The sequence below is a fragment of the Phycodurus eques genome, chromosome 1 (genome assembly GCF_024500275.1).
Source record: "Phycodurus eques isolate BA_2022a chromosome 1, UOR_Pequ_1.1, whole genome shotgun sequence".
NCBI classification, from domain to species: domain Eukaryota; kingdom Metazoa; phylum Chordata; class Actinopteri; order Syngnathiformes; family Syngnathidae; genus Phycodurus; species Phycodurus eques.
This window is the reverse complement of record NC_084525.1, coordinates 51,518,237-51,534,604: the sequence shown is the minus strand read 5'-3', so window position 1 is coordinate 51,534,604 and position 16,368 is coordinate 51,518,237. Positions and strand designations below refer to the sequence as shown.

General features: G+C 40.5%; 1 protein-coding gene across 3 annotated transcripts; it reads right to left on the bottom strand.

The window, feature by feature from the left end:
* Positions 1 to 233: 233 nt before the first annotated feature.
* Positions 234 to 15,995, bottom strand: LOC133413858 (uncharacterized). 3 transcript variants are annotated; one of them, XM_061698745.1, is made up of 10 exons: positions 15,785 to 15,995; positions 12,725 to 12,870; positions 11,632 to 11,713; positions 10,195 to 10,330; positions 9,775 to 9,974; positions 9,533 to 9,669; positions 9,304 to 9,445; positions 8,915 to 9,196; positions 2,740 to 8,824; positions 234 to 1,059 (listed from the first exon to the last, which is right to left on the bottom strand). In XM_061698745.1, the coding sequence occupies exons 1-10, from the start codon at positions 15,908 to 15,910 to the stop codon at positions 1,049 to 1,051; spliced, it is 7,347 nt and encodes a 2,448-aa protein (XP_061554729.1). In that variant the 5' UTR covers positions 15,911 to 15,995; the 3' UTR covers positions 234 to 1,048. The 3 variants fall into 3 exon arrangements, with proteins under 3 accessions (XP_061554729.1, XP_061554712.1, XP_061554721.1); XM_061698728.1 differs by having other exon boundaries at positions 9,533 to 9,974; XM_061698737.1 differs by having other exon boundaries at positions 9,533 to 9,974; positions 10,195 to 10,282.
* Between the last annotated feature and the right edge of the window lie 373 nt (positions 15,996 to 16,368).

Sequence of the window (16,368 nt, the reverse complement as noted above, 5' to 3'; positions counted from 1 at the left end):
AATGTCTGGACATTGTTTATAATAATTAAAACGGAATCTTTTAGTGCTAATATTTGTGTAATTATACAACACAGAGACCTGCAGAGACATGCAGTTGGCGTGAGCCTCAGGATACACTTGGCAGTGCAGACTCATTTAAATATCCTTTCAGTTATGAAAGAGAATGATAAAAAGGGCCACAAGAAATTTGCTGACTATTTAATGTAAGTCAGCAGAACAGAACAGACAATCAGTAACGTGAAATAAGTTTTATTTTCTCCAAAAACAAATATAAACTGCGCTCCTACCAACCCTGACATAAGCAATTGAAACTCTCCTAATATTTACAATACAAAATATAAAATAAATAGAACCTGCTGCAGCTTCCTGCAAACAGTTAAAACTGCGGTAACTTTCTTATTCGTTGAAGGAAGGCTGAAAGACAACAGGGTAATGTTTATAGCACACACAGGCCTGTTCAATGACGTATTTCTGAAACGACCTGCGGTGTGAAGCAAATCTGCAAAAAAAAGAACTTAGGTTGGGGTAAGACTGCAGCCACCTGAGGTTGAGTTGCACACTGACCTCTACTGGCAGCTCCAAAGACAGATAACGAGAATAGTTGAAAATTAAACTTGCATTTCATTCTAAAATGTTAAAATAGCATGAACCTGTAGATTATAAGAGTGCAAAGGCAAACAAATCCTCTTTTTATGGCTTACTGATGGGGAAAGAGTATCCTTGCGGCAGTTCTGGCCATGTGTCAAGAGTCCGTAACGACACAGATGAAGCAGCTGGAAGCTGTGGATCCAGAGCAGGCACTTCAGTACGAACTGTTCATCAAAAATGACTGGGCTGCTGGAGGTCTTTCACTCACTGGTTACCTCCTCGGCTTTATTAACAAATGTCACCATTGTGACGCTTTTGGTCTGTACATCAACATCTATATACATTATTAAGTCCTGAAGAGCTCCAGTGAACCATCATCCAACCACGTTCTATATAGGTCAACAGGCCAGTCAGTTCTGCATCCACAAGGTCCACTCAAATTGGATTCAGGTCAAGTCATTCAACTTTTACCTGCAACACAAAGAATGCAAGTGACGCTGGTTTAGTTTAGTCACAATAGAGAAGGCTCTGTAAATTTCACCATGATGTCACACGTACTGCCAAGTGGCAAAAGCCTGAGCCTTCTCCGATGAAACTAATAGTAAACAAACCCTTCAATGTCATTAGACCAAGGTTTTGTGACAGTGGTTGAGAAAATGGGATAAATGGCTTGAATGATGATTTTAACTTCTTCTCCACAGTCGTAGTTTAAATGTGTGAAGTCAGTCGAAAGGAAGAATTTATGTGAGGGAAATTGCTTCAAAGATATATGGAACGTCAGCCATAATTATCATTTCAACAGTTAAAAGTTGGCTCGTGCTGTCGCAGCATCTTCTACATGGATACGGCTCCTTTTGAGCTGCGTGCCTACGACGATGCTAAGCTAGGAGGGTAAAAATTGTCAGCGCATTCCAAGTGGGTGAATGGCAAGAAAACCTAAACAGCAAGGATTCCGGTATATTGTGCTGTATACATGTACATACATACAGACACACAACACTGTACATTCACATCAAGAGAACTGGGAATAACCATCCGTCTTCTGTACGTCTTTATCCTCACAAGGGGCATGCTGGAGCCTATCCCAGCTATCTTCGGGCGAGAGGCATGGTACACCCTGAACTGGTCGCCAGCCAATCGCAGGGCACATATAAACAAACAACCATTCGCGCACACATTCACACCTACGGGCAATTTAGAGTCCTCAATCAACCTACCATGCACGCTCTTGGGATGTGGGAGGAAACCGGAGTGCCCGGAGAAAAACCACGCAGGCACGTGGAGAACATGCAAACTCTACACAGGCAGGGCCAGATTTGAACCCCAGTCCTCAGAACTGTGAGGCAGATGTGCTAACCATTCGGCCTATAGGAATAACCATTCCTAGCAACAACAAAAAATAATAATCTGTATTGATAGTATAAGATTTGGAATTGACAAAAAAAAAAAAAAAAAAGAGTAAACAATGAAAATCGTTTGAGAATTGAGGAAGTTTTGACTTAATTTCAATGTCGCTGCTTTGCTTTTGACGGTAACGTTGACCTCTCCAACATGGCTGCCATGAAGGCACGTCGGTTAGAAGGCTACAGCGCGCTGGGGTATCTGCTCTTCATATCTATGGGTGCGTGCGTCCGCAGTAACTTTAGTCTGTGTCGATAATGATCCCTGCAAAGTTTTAACTTTGCGTCAACCTATTTTTGTAATTAAATTATTTAAGTTATTTAAATAATATTTTCAGGCCTACTTCTCTGTTGTGGTTGAACGACTTCAGATGTTTTGACAATGACTTGTTGATTTCAGCGATGTCTGGGTTGTTGCCAAAACGTGACTGGCGATAAGTGACCTCAAACTATAATCGTCAATGTGTAACGGTAAAGTCGACACGTCAACCCCTACTTATCTGTATAACTATTTACAACATGCGCCAGATTTATCCTCTACACCTACAAGTTCCACTGGATAGATTAGTTTTTTTGGGGGGGAAGAAAATAATCAAAAACCTAAACCTTTTGAGGTATATCTGGCAGCTTAATCCCAAACACAAGTTTGTGGAATATTTTAATTTCAGGTCAGCAGTAGTCACTCTTTTCTGCTACCCGGAATGCCCCGGCCCCTGTTATTTACAAACATTTATAAATGGTCTAGACTTACCCTCGTCATCAGAGTCAAAGCCAAAGAGGCTGGAGCAGCGCTGGAGTTGGCGGTGACTGTGCAGCTCCTCTGCACTGTTGAAGGTGGTGAAGCAATTGGCACACCGCTGTCTCTGTGGAGCGGCAACGACGAGCACCTCCTCGGGCCAGGCGGTCATGTCGTATGGTAACGCCGCCTCCTTCCTTCTTTTGGGCATGGTGGTGAACTTCTCGTCGAGGTAGGCCGTGGGAGGCGCACGGATGTGCTTCTTTCCGTACTCGGCCAGTGTGTCCATGCACAATGTGGATCTGTCATACTTTTTTGCCAACCTTGACTTCAGACTGTGACCGCGTCTACCTTTGGCACATTCAGATGTTTTGTTTATGTGTACCTGCTCTCCAACACAGTTGTCCACTTGTCTGGCCTTCACTTCACTGCTGTTTGGAGCTTCAGGTTTAGATTCAGTTGCTACTTTAGTCGAAGTCCTTTGATCTGGATGTGGTCTTTTCTTGCTAGTCTTTATTTCTCCTTTTTTAATTCCTTTGGTAGCTTTGTTCCTCCTAACCTCCACATCCTTTGACTTTGAAGTAGGTTCATGTGCTGTGTGTTCAGCCTGAACGGTTGACGTGGTGGAACTGGAACCATCATGAGTCACGTCTGAAGGTTCTTCATTTGACTCTCTCTTCAAAATGGATGTGGTGGAACTGGAACCATCATGAGTCATGTCTGAAGATTCTTCCTTTGACTTTCTCTTCGAATTGGACGTGGTGGAACTGGAATCATCACGAGTCATGTCTGAAGGTTCTTCCTTTGACTTTCTCTTCGAATTGGACGTGGTGGAACTGGAAGCATCACGAGTCATGTCTGAAGGTTCTTCCTTTGACTTTCTCTTTAAATTGGACGTGGTGGAACTGGAACCATCACGAGTCATGTCTGAAGGTTTTTCCTTTGACTCTCTCTTCGAATTGGACGTGGTGGAACTGGAAGCATCACGAGTCATGTCTGAAGGTTCTTCCTTTGACTTTCTCTTTAAATTGGACATGGTGGAACTGGAGCCATCACTCGTCACATCTGAAGGTTCTTCCTCTGACGTTCTCCTTAAATTGGACGTAGTGGAACTGGTGCCATCCGTAGCCACATCTGAAGGTTCTTGCTTTGAGTTTCTCTTTAAATTGGACATGGTGGAACTGGAGCCATCACTAGCTACATCTGAAGGTTCTTGCTTTGAGTTTCTCTTTAAATTGGACATGGTGGAACTCGAGCCATCACTAGTCCCATCTGAAGGTTCTTCAGTTGACTTTTTCTTCATGACTTTCTTTTTACCATTCTGCCAATGAAGTGCCTTTTCTATTTTCTTATTTCTAATTAGACTCTTCTTCGTGTTCACTGCAGTGGCAGAAGGAACATAATCAGCAGGGTTACCTTGGGATGAACGTGTTTTCTCAACCTTTTCCTTGTCATCGTCAGACCTCTGGGGTACATCAATACATGTTGACTTTGCAGGGTCCCTTGAAGTTGCTGGCAATCCAGACTCTCTGTGAGAACTTTTTATTGGCGTAACCCTTTTCTTCTTTGTCCTATTGGCACCTAAAGAGTCACTGTCTTTTGAAGCACTGCACCTTGTCAAATTAGCAGCACTTAATTTATGCGCAGGATCGACTGAACTCCCAGAAGCCACAGTTAGAGGGGAGCGTCTGTCAGAGGACAACTTTTGTTCAACACGATCGCTCCTTGTGTTCATACTCACTGATCTTTTGGACTTTAAACTATGGTGTGGTATTTCTGTCATCTTGCCAGCATCAATGACATGCTTGGGCTCTTCTTTCATTTCTAACTTGTTGCTAATCGTTGGAGGCTGTGCCGTCTCAGGCTGTAGAGTTTCACTCTTTAAACTTTGAACCTTTCGCCTCTTAGTCGTGTTGTTGTCATGCGTTGCTTTTTTTGACTTTCGTGGACGGCCTCTTCTTTTTGGGACCATTTCAGTTTGGTTCACATTGACCTGCTTTTTCTTGAATTTATGCCTCAATTTGCCCCTGCGTCTAAAGAACGGTAATTCCAGACTTTTGGCAGCCACCAGATTAGTCTTTGTTGTTTGACCTTTTCTTAACCTTAGATTCAAACTATAATTACTTGATAGTGTGGTAGTGTCCTTGCTGCAGAGATTCTTTAAAATGTTTGAATGCTTGGACTCATTTCTTGTTTTCAGCTCTTCTTTCACTAGAGATGTTTTTACACTGGAAGGAGGTTTACTGACGGATTTTGCTGTTGAGTCATGAGATACATGCCCCCTGAATTTACGAGTCGGCTGGCTCAAAGTCCCTTTCATAGCAGAGATTCTAGCTTTTACCTGCATGCTGTTTGGTTTATCATCCGTCTGCAGGTCCACAGTCTTTACTGGCTTGGGCTTGGTAGATTTGGAAGCATAGTGCTCTCTTTCATGTAGGTTCAATGCCCAGAGACAAATAAAAAGTTCAGAACAACCAGGCAAGCAGCACACAGCCTGCAGCGGAGTGTGTTTTCTGGCATGACGTCTCATTTCATTTCCGGTTTTGAACCTGGCAGTACAACCCAGATGAAGGCAGGGATGCCGAGGACTGAGCCAATGTCTTTCCACATGATGCTGAAAATGTTCAAAACTCCATAAAACCCTCATACAAATACTGCATTTGTTGTTTGCCACTTTAAACGACAGCTCTAAAGGTTTCGTGTCACCGTAGTGATGCTCCAGAGCATGGTAGAGGAGTGCAACACGGTTTTTACAAAGGTCTGTAGACCAAGTACAGCCATCTGCTGGACAGTCTACTTTCTCTATAGGCTCTACCCTTTTGTCCTGATTAACCTTTTTCCTGTCCTTAATTACACCATCCTTAGAACATTCAATGAGTTTCCTCTTCTGTACCGATGATGCAAAGGACTCACAAGATTTGGGCATCACATGATTCACCTTGGGGTTGCATGCTTTGTCTTTAATAGTGCTGTGTGGAGGATGTCTCTGCTTGTCTTCAGCTTTTGAAGTGGTCTGTTTCATTTGGTCAAGTTGACTATTTTTGCCAATATGCCCATTTACCTTGCTTTCAGGAAATTTGCTGTCATTGCACTCATTTTGTAAGTTTTTATGTACAAAGCAACCATCAACTGGCTTGTCATTTGATCGTAAATTTCTGGATTTTAATAGTAAGTGTGCCTCTGGATGGCTAACAGATTTATTGCAGATTGAGGACTTCCTCAGCCTCCTACTTATGTGATGGTCAGACAGCCTGTTGGGAGAATTATCTTTGGCAGAGGTCTTGGATTGGGATACATCTTTGGTTTCTGACACACACTCTTGTTGTGCTTTGTTACTGGCTAACTCCTTACTTCTTTTGAGCTTCTCAATATGATCAGACAGGTGCATCATGGCCAGGAGGTCATCTTTGAACATAGTCCCACAAAACATACACTCATCCTTACGGAAATGGAACATAGCATGTATTACCACACGTCTGCCCTTAAAATCTTTCTGACAAAAAGTACAGCAGTACTCCAATTTGGATTCCTCCGTTTCTACTGTTTCATCGTCCTCAAAATCATCATCACCGTCATCATCGGCTGACCTTGCTTGTTCATTTCCTTGCATATATGCAGTGATTGCTGGTTCTGGCACTTTATGACTAGAGGCATTTGCAACATCCCTTTTATTTTGAAGCACTGATTCCTTGGCGTGAATATGTGTAGGTTGTTTGGGATTCTCTATGTCTCGAGGAAGTGCCGCATTACAGCAATACTCCAATTTGGATTCCTCTTTTTTTATCGTTTTGCCGTCATCAACGGCTGACTTTTCTTGTTCATTTCCTTGCAAATACTCAGTGGTTGCTGGTTCTGGCACAGAATGACTGGAGGCATTTGCAACATTGCTTTTATTTTGAAGCACTAATTCCTTAGAGTGAGCGTCTATAGGTTGTTTGTAACACTCCATGGCTCGAGGAAGTTCAGCAGTGCAGCAATACTCCAATTTTGATTCCTCTGTTTCTATTGTTTTGTTGCCCTCAAAGTAGTCATCAACTGCTGACCTTTCTTGTTCATCTCCTTGCATATATGCAGTGGTTGCTGGTTCTGGCACTATATGAATCGAGGCATTTGGAACACTGCTTTTATTTTGAAGCCCTGATACCTTGTAGCGAGTGTCTGTAGGCTGTTTGTGATTCTCCATGGCTCGAGGAAGATCAGTAGTACAGCAATACTCCAAGTAGGATTCCTGTGTGTCTATCATTTCATTGTCCTCAAAGTCACCAACACTGTCAGCGGCTGGCCTTTTTTGTTCATTTCCTTGCATATATGCAGTGGTGGCGGGTTTTGGCACTGTATGACTGGAGGAATTTGCAACATTGCTTTCATTTTGAAGCACTGATTCCTTGGAGCGAGTGTCTGCAGGTTCTTTGTGATTCTCCATGTCTTGAAGTTCAACAGGAGGAAACTGAGTGACTCTCTCTGTTACCAAGGCTGAAATATCATTAATATGATTAGAATGTTCGTGTTGTGTAACCCTCAAAGCATCTTTGGCCTTGTCAATAATTTTTTTGTCATTTTCAGAATGAGACATAAGTGGTTTTGGCTGTTGTTCCCCATCTGTGTTTACAAGAGCTTGTCTAACTTGGAGAGGCATGTGACATGGAGAGTCGGGGTTTTCATTAGTTAATGTACTGGACACTGGCAAGTTGTATTCAGTAGCTTCTATTTGACTGCTTTGTGTATTAAAGGTCTGAGAAAACTCAGTGGAAGCTGTGGTTGGCTGTTGCGTGACTTTCCCTACTGCTGGGCTTTGTGAAGCAAAAGTCACCATCTCAACAGAAGATTCTTCAGAGAGTTCTAGGGATTTAACTGTGGTATGGACTTTGTCTGTGCTTTGCGAATGATGATTTTTACCTACAATTTGAGTTTCTGTTCCTTTTAATATAACTAATTTGTTCAAAGGAGCCGCTTTTTTAATATCTGTCTTTTCTAGAAGCTCTTTTGCTGACAACTGTAAAACTGAGATTGATGGTTCTGGACGTTCAGTCGCAACTGCATCGTCAGAGTTTAAACCACCCCTTGTCTCAGCATTAGGTTTCTCACAAAGCACTCTCAGTGGCTCTTTGGGGGGACTCCCATGAGCAGAAGAGCGTGTGATTGTTGATACGGATCCATGAATATTTGACCCATTACCCTTTCCTTTGGGCCTGCGAGCATAACAGTGCAAGAGCTGCACAAGCATAGTTGCATCCCTTGCTCTTAGGATGACCTCTTTTCCATGCAACACCTTTACAGGATGGGAGGGGTCAGGAAGCTTTAGTGTTGGTTTATAAAAGAGCATTGGAGGACAGACTTTCTGTCTGTTGCAATCGTCAATGAACGTTCCCAACAGCTCATTGTCGGGTAGCGACAGCTCCAGAATTACTTGTGGAGCAGAAGCTGGTTCTATAGCTTCCAAAGGAAATTCTCTCTCATGCTTGGTACAAGAGTTTTGAGCCCCCTTGGGTTGTGTGCTGTTCTGGAGCTGAACAATTTCCGACCTCTTCAAGGCAGACGACTGATGGACCCTTCGATGTTTCAAACCATGTTTCCTAAGCTTTGACTCTTGCAGATTACCAGAATCTTCCAGTAGCCATTTGGGTTTTTGAATCCTCCGTTTTGGAGGATCTTTTTCAGACAATCGGGTAACTCGTCTTAGTTGCCCAGACCCTCTGTCATGTATCCTGTCAAGCTGCCAAAATGAGCGCCTTAAAGGTTGAGATGCTTCCTTTGTAAATTTTGACCTGTGGTTGCCCTTTTTTTTCACAGCGTTGCCAACATTCAGTCGCGTTTTGCCTTGGTCCAACTTAAGTTTTTTGGGTGCCTCCACAGTGCTAATTTCTTTATGTCTGCCATCATTATGATGGGGCTTTTTTGCTGTTCCTTTGTCATCTTCTCCTGTTGACGTGCTTTGCACAAATGAAATCTCTTTCGCAGAGTAGTTTGGGACCCATGGTTCCTCCATGATTTCTTTGAGGGCAGCATCAACCACTTTCTCACTCATCAGTTTCAAACAATTGGTCCGCAAAGCAATGAGATTCCAAAACTCTGGGTCAAAGTAAAGGTCTTTCTTCAAGACCTGTGGGGGGGGGAGAGAGAAAAAAAAAGAAAGAAAAAAAGATTGACTACTGTAATACACAGATATAAATATATGGAAACAGTGATATACCTGCAGTGTTTCAAATCGGATTTGATTTCTGATGGGGCTATGCTCGACGTGGTAGTCCTGATCTGGAAGCATATAGAGCGAATACACCATCTTGTAGGCTTCCACAGTACGTTCCAAGAAAAAGACGATGAGGGCACATGCCCGACACACTTCCAGATCGTTGGGAAGCAGGCCAGCAATAGTTTTACAAATCAGCGACTTGGTGATAACATCACACGGGAGACAAGATTTCAAGGCATCTGCACAAAGCTCCACACAAAACTGGACCCCATCTCCACCCAGCTACCGAGACAGAAACACAAAGGGGCATAAAATAATCAGGGACATGAAAATATCTCTACACCTATTTGGATAACAAGCGAAGACATTTTGATCTGTACTATTCTCACCTCTTGTATTACAACTCTGACAAATGGGAAAATTGAATAGACATTGGTAGCAGACAGCATAAGCCGACGACTTTCCTCAAGAAAAGCTTGTTTGGAAGTATTCAGCCGATTGTGAAGTTTGCTCCACACAAAAACAAGCTCCCTGTGCAGGGGTACAGGAGAGCATAATTATACACTATAACATAAAAATAAAAAATATTTTTTTTAAATTAAATTTATATTTACCCACCATAAATAGTACATGTCACCCCTGCCAAGTTGTTGGGAAAGGAACACCTGGCACAGGGCTAACAACAGATCATTTGTTTCCTCATACTCTAAACTAACAATGATGTGTACTGCATCTTTAACGCTAAGGTCAACCACCTGTGAGAAACATTTCAGGTTAGAGTTAAAAGACAAAATAATCAACAGCACAGCTGAATGGCAGCTGAGAAGAAACGTCCTTACTGCTATACTTTTTTCACCCACCTCTTTAAGCAGCTGATCACGCTGTGTCTTGTAAAGCCATGTGAGGTAAACCTGGAGGAAGAAGAAGTGTTTCCCTGCCGTCGGATGACGAATACAACACTTGGCCAGGGCTAAAGCCTCACTGACACGCTCACAAGATATAAGGTAGCGCACCCGTAGCTCCAAGAATACTGGCAGCTCAGAGCTGAGGAACCTGTCCACTAAGAAAAAGCAAAACACAGTTCGTAACAGACTCTTTTTGTTTGTACACTAGTGACTATATTTAAAGTTGGCAAAAACGTACTTCAGGAAAGTGAGATGCAAAGCCACACAATGCATTGTGACAAAAAGACAACAGTATTTGCAGAATGGATCTTGAATTAGCAAAACAAGACTTAAATAAACATGACGAAAGCAAACTGGGGTAATGACATCACCTACCTTCATTCTGAGGTAAACTGGATTCCCTGAGTATTTCCTTCAAGGTTGTACTGGCCCAAGCACCTCCTGCACGAACCAAAGGCTCAACCTGAAGTAAGTGAACATTCTGATGCCTTTCAAGGGCAAAATGACATTCCTAAAAAAAAAAAAAAAAAAAAAAAAAAATTAAAAAAAAAAAAAATTTAATTTTTTTTTTTTGAAATTTCAAATGTTTTAAAGACAGGTTAATAATGTGTTATCTGTTCATAGTAATATACCGTGTTATGAAAAAAGAAGAAATGAAGTTGACATTTAAAACATTTCAATCTATAAGATATGTACATCCCCCTCCACCCCAAAGGTATTGCAACAGACACACCAATTCCTTTATTTTTTGCTGTCGACTGAATGGATGAGTTTGACAAAAAGATGGATAGGATACGAGATCAACATTTCGGGATGTATTTTCGGGTTTACTTCCATTTAAGAAAAACCCACAATAGTAACTGAAATAACTTGAAACTGAGTAAATAAATAATATAAAATTACTGCATATTAACTAATGAAAACCAGGCATTGCTTAATTGCTGTGGTTCAACTGAATTATTTTGAAAAACAACCTGTATCATTCAGCCATTAAACTTTACCTCAAGACTTTTATTTGTCAGTGATATTTAGGAAAGTCCAGCCTGGCCTTCCTATTCTTTTTAATGAGTGGTTTTCATTCTCAGGTGTAGCATATGTACTTTTGTTCATGATGCCTTCTGCAAACAGTAGTTTAGGAAATCTTCATTCCTGACCTATGGAGTTTGTTGCAGATGTCACTAACAGTTGTTTTTGGTCTCTCTTTAAAGCTCTCAAAATGTTTCTGTCGTCAACTGCTGTTGTTTTCCATCTTCACAAATGCTTGTTTTGGCTTTCCAGATTTGAAATTTTGCAAGTGCTTAAACTATCCATTACACAAAAAAAAGTTACAAATTTTACTTAGCACTTACCTGCGTGTAGTGTCTCACTATAAAGCAACGTTCTCTTGCCTCTCCCTTACTCCAGTTTGTCTGCTCACTGTGCTGTTTTTGTAACCTCCTCCTTGCCCTTTCTGCTTAGTGTGAATGAACAGATGCCACCGCACATCTGGACCATTCATGTGCGACTTTAATGGAAACAAGGCGAGAAAAACAGACAAATTGACTCCAAATCAGGAGCCAACTATCGTTGTTCACTTCAAAGACTGACGCATCACTAGCTCAAACAAAAAGTGCTAACCTTTAAGTTGTGTTGCAGATCCAGATGTAAATACCTGGAAATAAAAGCTGAAACGGTCATCTCGTGTCTCATATTCATCTCTCGATGTCAAACCAAAGTGTTTTCAGTCGACACAAAAAGGAGTTGGCTATTAGAAGGGTGTGTATGTTACAATTTTAGTCATAAAATAACCACATACAGTAAAAAAATATTCACCTGGAATTTAACAGAGAAGTGTTTCAATGGGTCTTTGTGGAAGTCCAGCTCGTCAAAGAAAAGCAGCAACTCAAAAACACTCCTGTATGAAGATAAAAGAAAATAATTGAGACCCAAACATTTTTTAAAAAGCAAATGAAGACTTTCTTCATTCTGGATAAAAAAGGATGTAGTGCAACATCTGAAGCTGAATACCGCACACAAGTCAATTCTAATTCAACTGAATGAGGAAGAACAGACACAAAACTTCAGAATGTAAAACTGCTGTCATGCTTGAAGCCATGTGATACATCAGTAAATTTTGTGAGCCCTCAGCTCAGCGAGCACTAACGGATTAATACTGGGTGTGGGTATTCTTTGTCTTTTGTCAGTTTCTCAGGATTATTTATTAAAAAAACAAAGACCGCAGTCATGCATGACAAAGAGCCGCCACCATATCACACAAGATCTTAGTTCATGCATGAATCAAAAGATTAGCTCTGCACATTTTACATTGTATTTAGCTTTTGGAAGGCACTTATTGTAAAAGAATTCTCGATAAAGTGTGACATGAGAAGAGATGGCTTTACGTAGTGAAAGTGGGAAAATGACCATTGCCGACTGTTTTCAAATCTAAATCAGAATTAAAAAGAGAGTTCAGATTAGGTGTGTCTGCAATGCCGATCGCTGTCACATTATACCTCCGTCATTCATCTTAAGACTGACGTTTTATCGAATTTACATCTTAATTTTAACAGTGTTAGTATATTACTTATTTTTACACTCACGTGACAATTAAGAATGATAAAATAAAGTTATTTTTAATGCAAACTGCGACAGATTACTGATATTTCTGTTGTGGGAACTCTTGCAAACCTGCAAAAAATAATAATAATAAATGGGAAAAAAATAAATAAATAAATAAACAGGAGGTTGCTACGAGCCTCCATTTGTTTGGGTATTCCACCTCAGGGGTTCTGCCAGATTTCTGTGGCGCACAGATGACAACAAGGCTGTGCAATGCCTTCAGTTGGGAGGGCAAAGTCTGATGGAAGCAATGGAACTTAAGTTTATATGTAAAGAAAGGCACACGTTTGAAGACCCCTGTACTTACAAGGCCAAACTACTGAGTGTGTGAAGTACGTGATCGCAGCTTGATGGGAAGGAGGATGAGGCCCGAGTGAAGTGGCACAGCGCTGCCTCAAGGATCCTGAGTTGAGGGAGTGGCGTCTGCCAGCGAGAGGTGTACTCTTCTACCAGCTGCATGGGCACACAGAGAAAAACAGTGATGTGTTCCAGACCAGTGATTCCCAAACAGGATGCTGTGAGAGATCAGTGTGGGGGGGCAAGAAGTTATCCAATTTTAATTGATTTTTCTGAAAATTATTATTGATTACAAATTTATCTTTAGTCATCTATCAACAATTAAACGCTTTTCCACTAGAGGGGAGAAGGTACAATAAACCTGTGCATTAAAACCTGTTGCCATTCATACAACAAAATATGTCACAGCTTATTGCAAGCATGTCAGTTTTGCGTCCGTTCAAACAGGTCCAGATTTCACAAGATTTCAATTTGTGAGTAAACTGACATGACCACATCTTTTCAGTATTCCTACTTTTTGTGACATTTTTTCTAATTTGACTTTATCAAGAGTCCTGTAATATTTGCTACATTAGATCATCATTTTTCCCCCCATAAAATTGGTTGGTTAAAATGTATTTATGGAATCGAATTCTTTATTTCGAACGTGACAAAATAAAAACAACTAAACAGAAAATGTTAACACTAAGTTAAAAAAAAAGTTTCATTGAAAAGGTATATGAAGAAGTAAAACATTTACTCCTACACCTCTCTTCTTCCTTAACAAAAGCAATTACTATGGCTTTCATTTGTTTTATTAATACTTTTTTTATTTCTTTATGACCTTTTCTTTTTTATATTTCACATATACATTTAAACTTTTTTTTAACCTCATCTACGAATAACCCTGGGTAATTTTCAATTCAAAACCTTTATTTAACAACATTGAGGGAAAGTTCAATGATGCTAAGTGGACAACAATAGGGCAAACAATTAAAAACAATTACATTGAAAAGCAAAAATTTTTTTATCCTACAACTGTGCAATATGGACAAAATTTTATGTCCCGATATAGGTCGTTTAATTTTATATCCCGATAACGATATACAATGTATCCTGATATATTTGTCCTTCAAATTACATGAAATTAATGGCAATTATCTGTGATCTTTTCTCCACTTATTTATAAAATACATATTTTATATAGACCACACAAATGAATAAAAGATTATTAAAAATAAAATAAAACAAATATCCAGTCGCCAGAAATACCTTTCAAAATATCTGGTTGTACAACCACTTTTCAAGAAATCCAGTTAAGTGCAAAGACACAACACTGTGCTTCAAGTAAGATTCACGTATGCCTACCATTTACACAGTAGTGGTAGGTAGTAGCACCTCGGTAAAACTAACGACATAATATAAACAAAGGATGACATCATACAATAGAAGTTTAATATTGTATGTACGACATTAATTATTTTATCGCACAGCTGTAGCTTGCACCTTGACAGGCAGCATTTTTTTGCAATCGGTCCCGTTTTTGTTGCCGGGTTGTGTTCAGCAGGAGCTTTGGAGAGGAATGAGAATGAGCGCTAGAAAGTTCATTGACGCCACAGACGCGACTGGATTGGACATGAAAATGTGTTTATTTCTGTGCCCAGCCGTAGGTTGGCCGTAGGTTTTCATTATTCATTATTATTAATTATTATTTTCTTATTTTTAACTGTGTGTCTGTGGGTGTGCGCATGCATGTATCTGTGTGGATGAGCAGTCAGAGGGATTGATTTTAACTATGTAATGTACTTTGAGATGCATATTATTGAATGAAAAGTGCTCTATAAATAAAGTTTGATTGATTGATTGATTGATTGATTGATCCTACGTGTGTGTTACTCATCATTGGACGAACTTTCGGCTGTTTGAAAACTGCAGCTGCTTGTTTGCTTTTTAAACTTAGCTTGTAGCAAACGTGAGTCAGGTCATGCAAGTTGTGATCAGGATATGTTTGATCCCAGCGCCCTAATACTGGTCTAAGTAGATTCCTATCTTTCTTCTCTCTCTCATTTCTAACAGGTTTAAAAATAATAAATAAAAGAACACATCAAACGGAATACAATTGTGCAACTCCTGTGGGCGAATTGCCAGTGTAAGGGGAGCTAAGGTGCAAGTGTCTTTGAGTGCCTTGAAAAGCACTATAGAGGCGTTATGCATCATCATCATCATTATTATTATTGGCGTGAATGAAGATTTCATCTGGTTACATGTGATTGTATTATGTTTTGCACGCATTTTGTTTTTGTAAGGAATGTGTACGTCACATCGTTGTCTAGGTATTTATTTGTACTTGCTTTTATTTACCTTGTTTTACTATGCTATCTGTATCCCGTTTCGCACTGCAAAAGAGAATTTGTTCTCATTGTCTTACCTGGTTACATAAAAGTTTTGAGCCTAAAAGTGTATTAAGGTACTGAAACACTGAGTTAAGGTCGCCATTCACTAAATTCCATACATTTATGTAAAGTTACTGAAACACTGAGTTAAGGTCCCATTCGGTAAATACAACACATTTTATGTAATTTATTGAATGGGAACAAATCAACAAATTCTCTCCAGTCTCTAAATAGTGATTATTTGGACAGATTACAAAGTTTGGCTAATTGATAACTATTACATAATTTATAGACAATTAGCATTTTGAACTAAGGGCTGGTGGTGCAGTAAATCAGTTGCTAAGTGCATAACACAGTCAATTACTGAGCACAGCAAACATTCGCCCAAGTTTGCTGCTAAATTCCTGCTAGCTAGTTCAGGCTTAGCATTAGCATGCTAACTAGCCGTACAAAAGAATGACACTTGAATTAACATCTCTCTCTCTGTGTGTTTGTGCAGTCGTGACGTTAACACTGGTTACAAAAAGGATGTCTTGTGTTTGAAACGGCACCGACTCCTTCCTACCAGCAAATGCTCCCCATCATAGCGGCTAAAGCTAGTCATCCAGTTTCTTCTGGGGGAGGGGAGTAAGCTAACATAAACGCTCAAAACCTTCCGCAACACAAATGTGTCAACGACGCGGGCTACGGCTGCCTACCTTACAATACTCCGAACAGAACGTTTTGCTGTCCCCCCGCAACTCGTCACTTGAATAAGAGCTTACGAGTGACTGTAATTGTTTGCCTAGACCCTCCAAGTCGAGCAAAGTGCCCTCCTCCGCCATACTAGCTGCTTAAACTCGCTCGTAGCAGCCCAGCACAGCAGCCGCACAACACACACATCGCCGGCCGCTCATTGGCTAATGCGACGTGCACTTAGCGCTTGATAAATCATCTGGCGTGTGCCGGCGTGAGCTCGTCAGGGCGGATAATAAGGTTCGCACGTCAATAAGCGTAACGTAGTGCGGTTTGAACAACGTGACCATTAAATCAGAGTGTCCAAACAATGCACAGTTGTTTGCTTTTTTTTTTGTCCTGTTCGGCTGTTAGGTCAAGCAGAATGGAAAATCTGTATCCCTTTATGCCGAAACAGTTTTACTGTGTCACAGTGGAGTTTTTAAGGAGTTTTTTCGCTGTGGTATTATAATTGAGGTTTATTGAGAATCAGACTTAGTCAGTCGAACAGAACAAAGTTTCTAGAAGAGAGAAAGAAACAAAGACAAACGACAAAGCACTAATTGTA

Excerpts from the sequence above, each read along its gene's own strand:
- LOC133413858 (XM_061698728.1), bottom strand. The coding sequence starts at position 15,910 with ATGGCGGAGGAGGGCACTTTGCTCGACTTGGAGGGTCTAGGCAAACAA. Across the intron at positions 11,714-12,724 it reads ACACTCAGTAGTTTGGCCTT|GAGTGTTTTTGAGTTGCTGC; the intron begins GTAAGTACAGGG and ends ATCTTCATACAG. Across the intron at positions 9,975-10,194 it reads CAGTTTACCTCAGAATGAAG|TGGACAGGTTCCTCAGCTCT; the intron begins GTAGGTGATGTC and ends GCTTTTTCTTAG.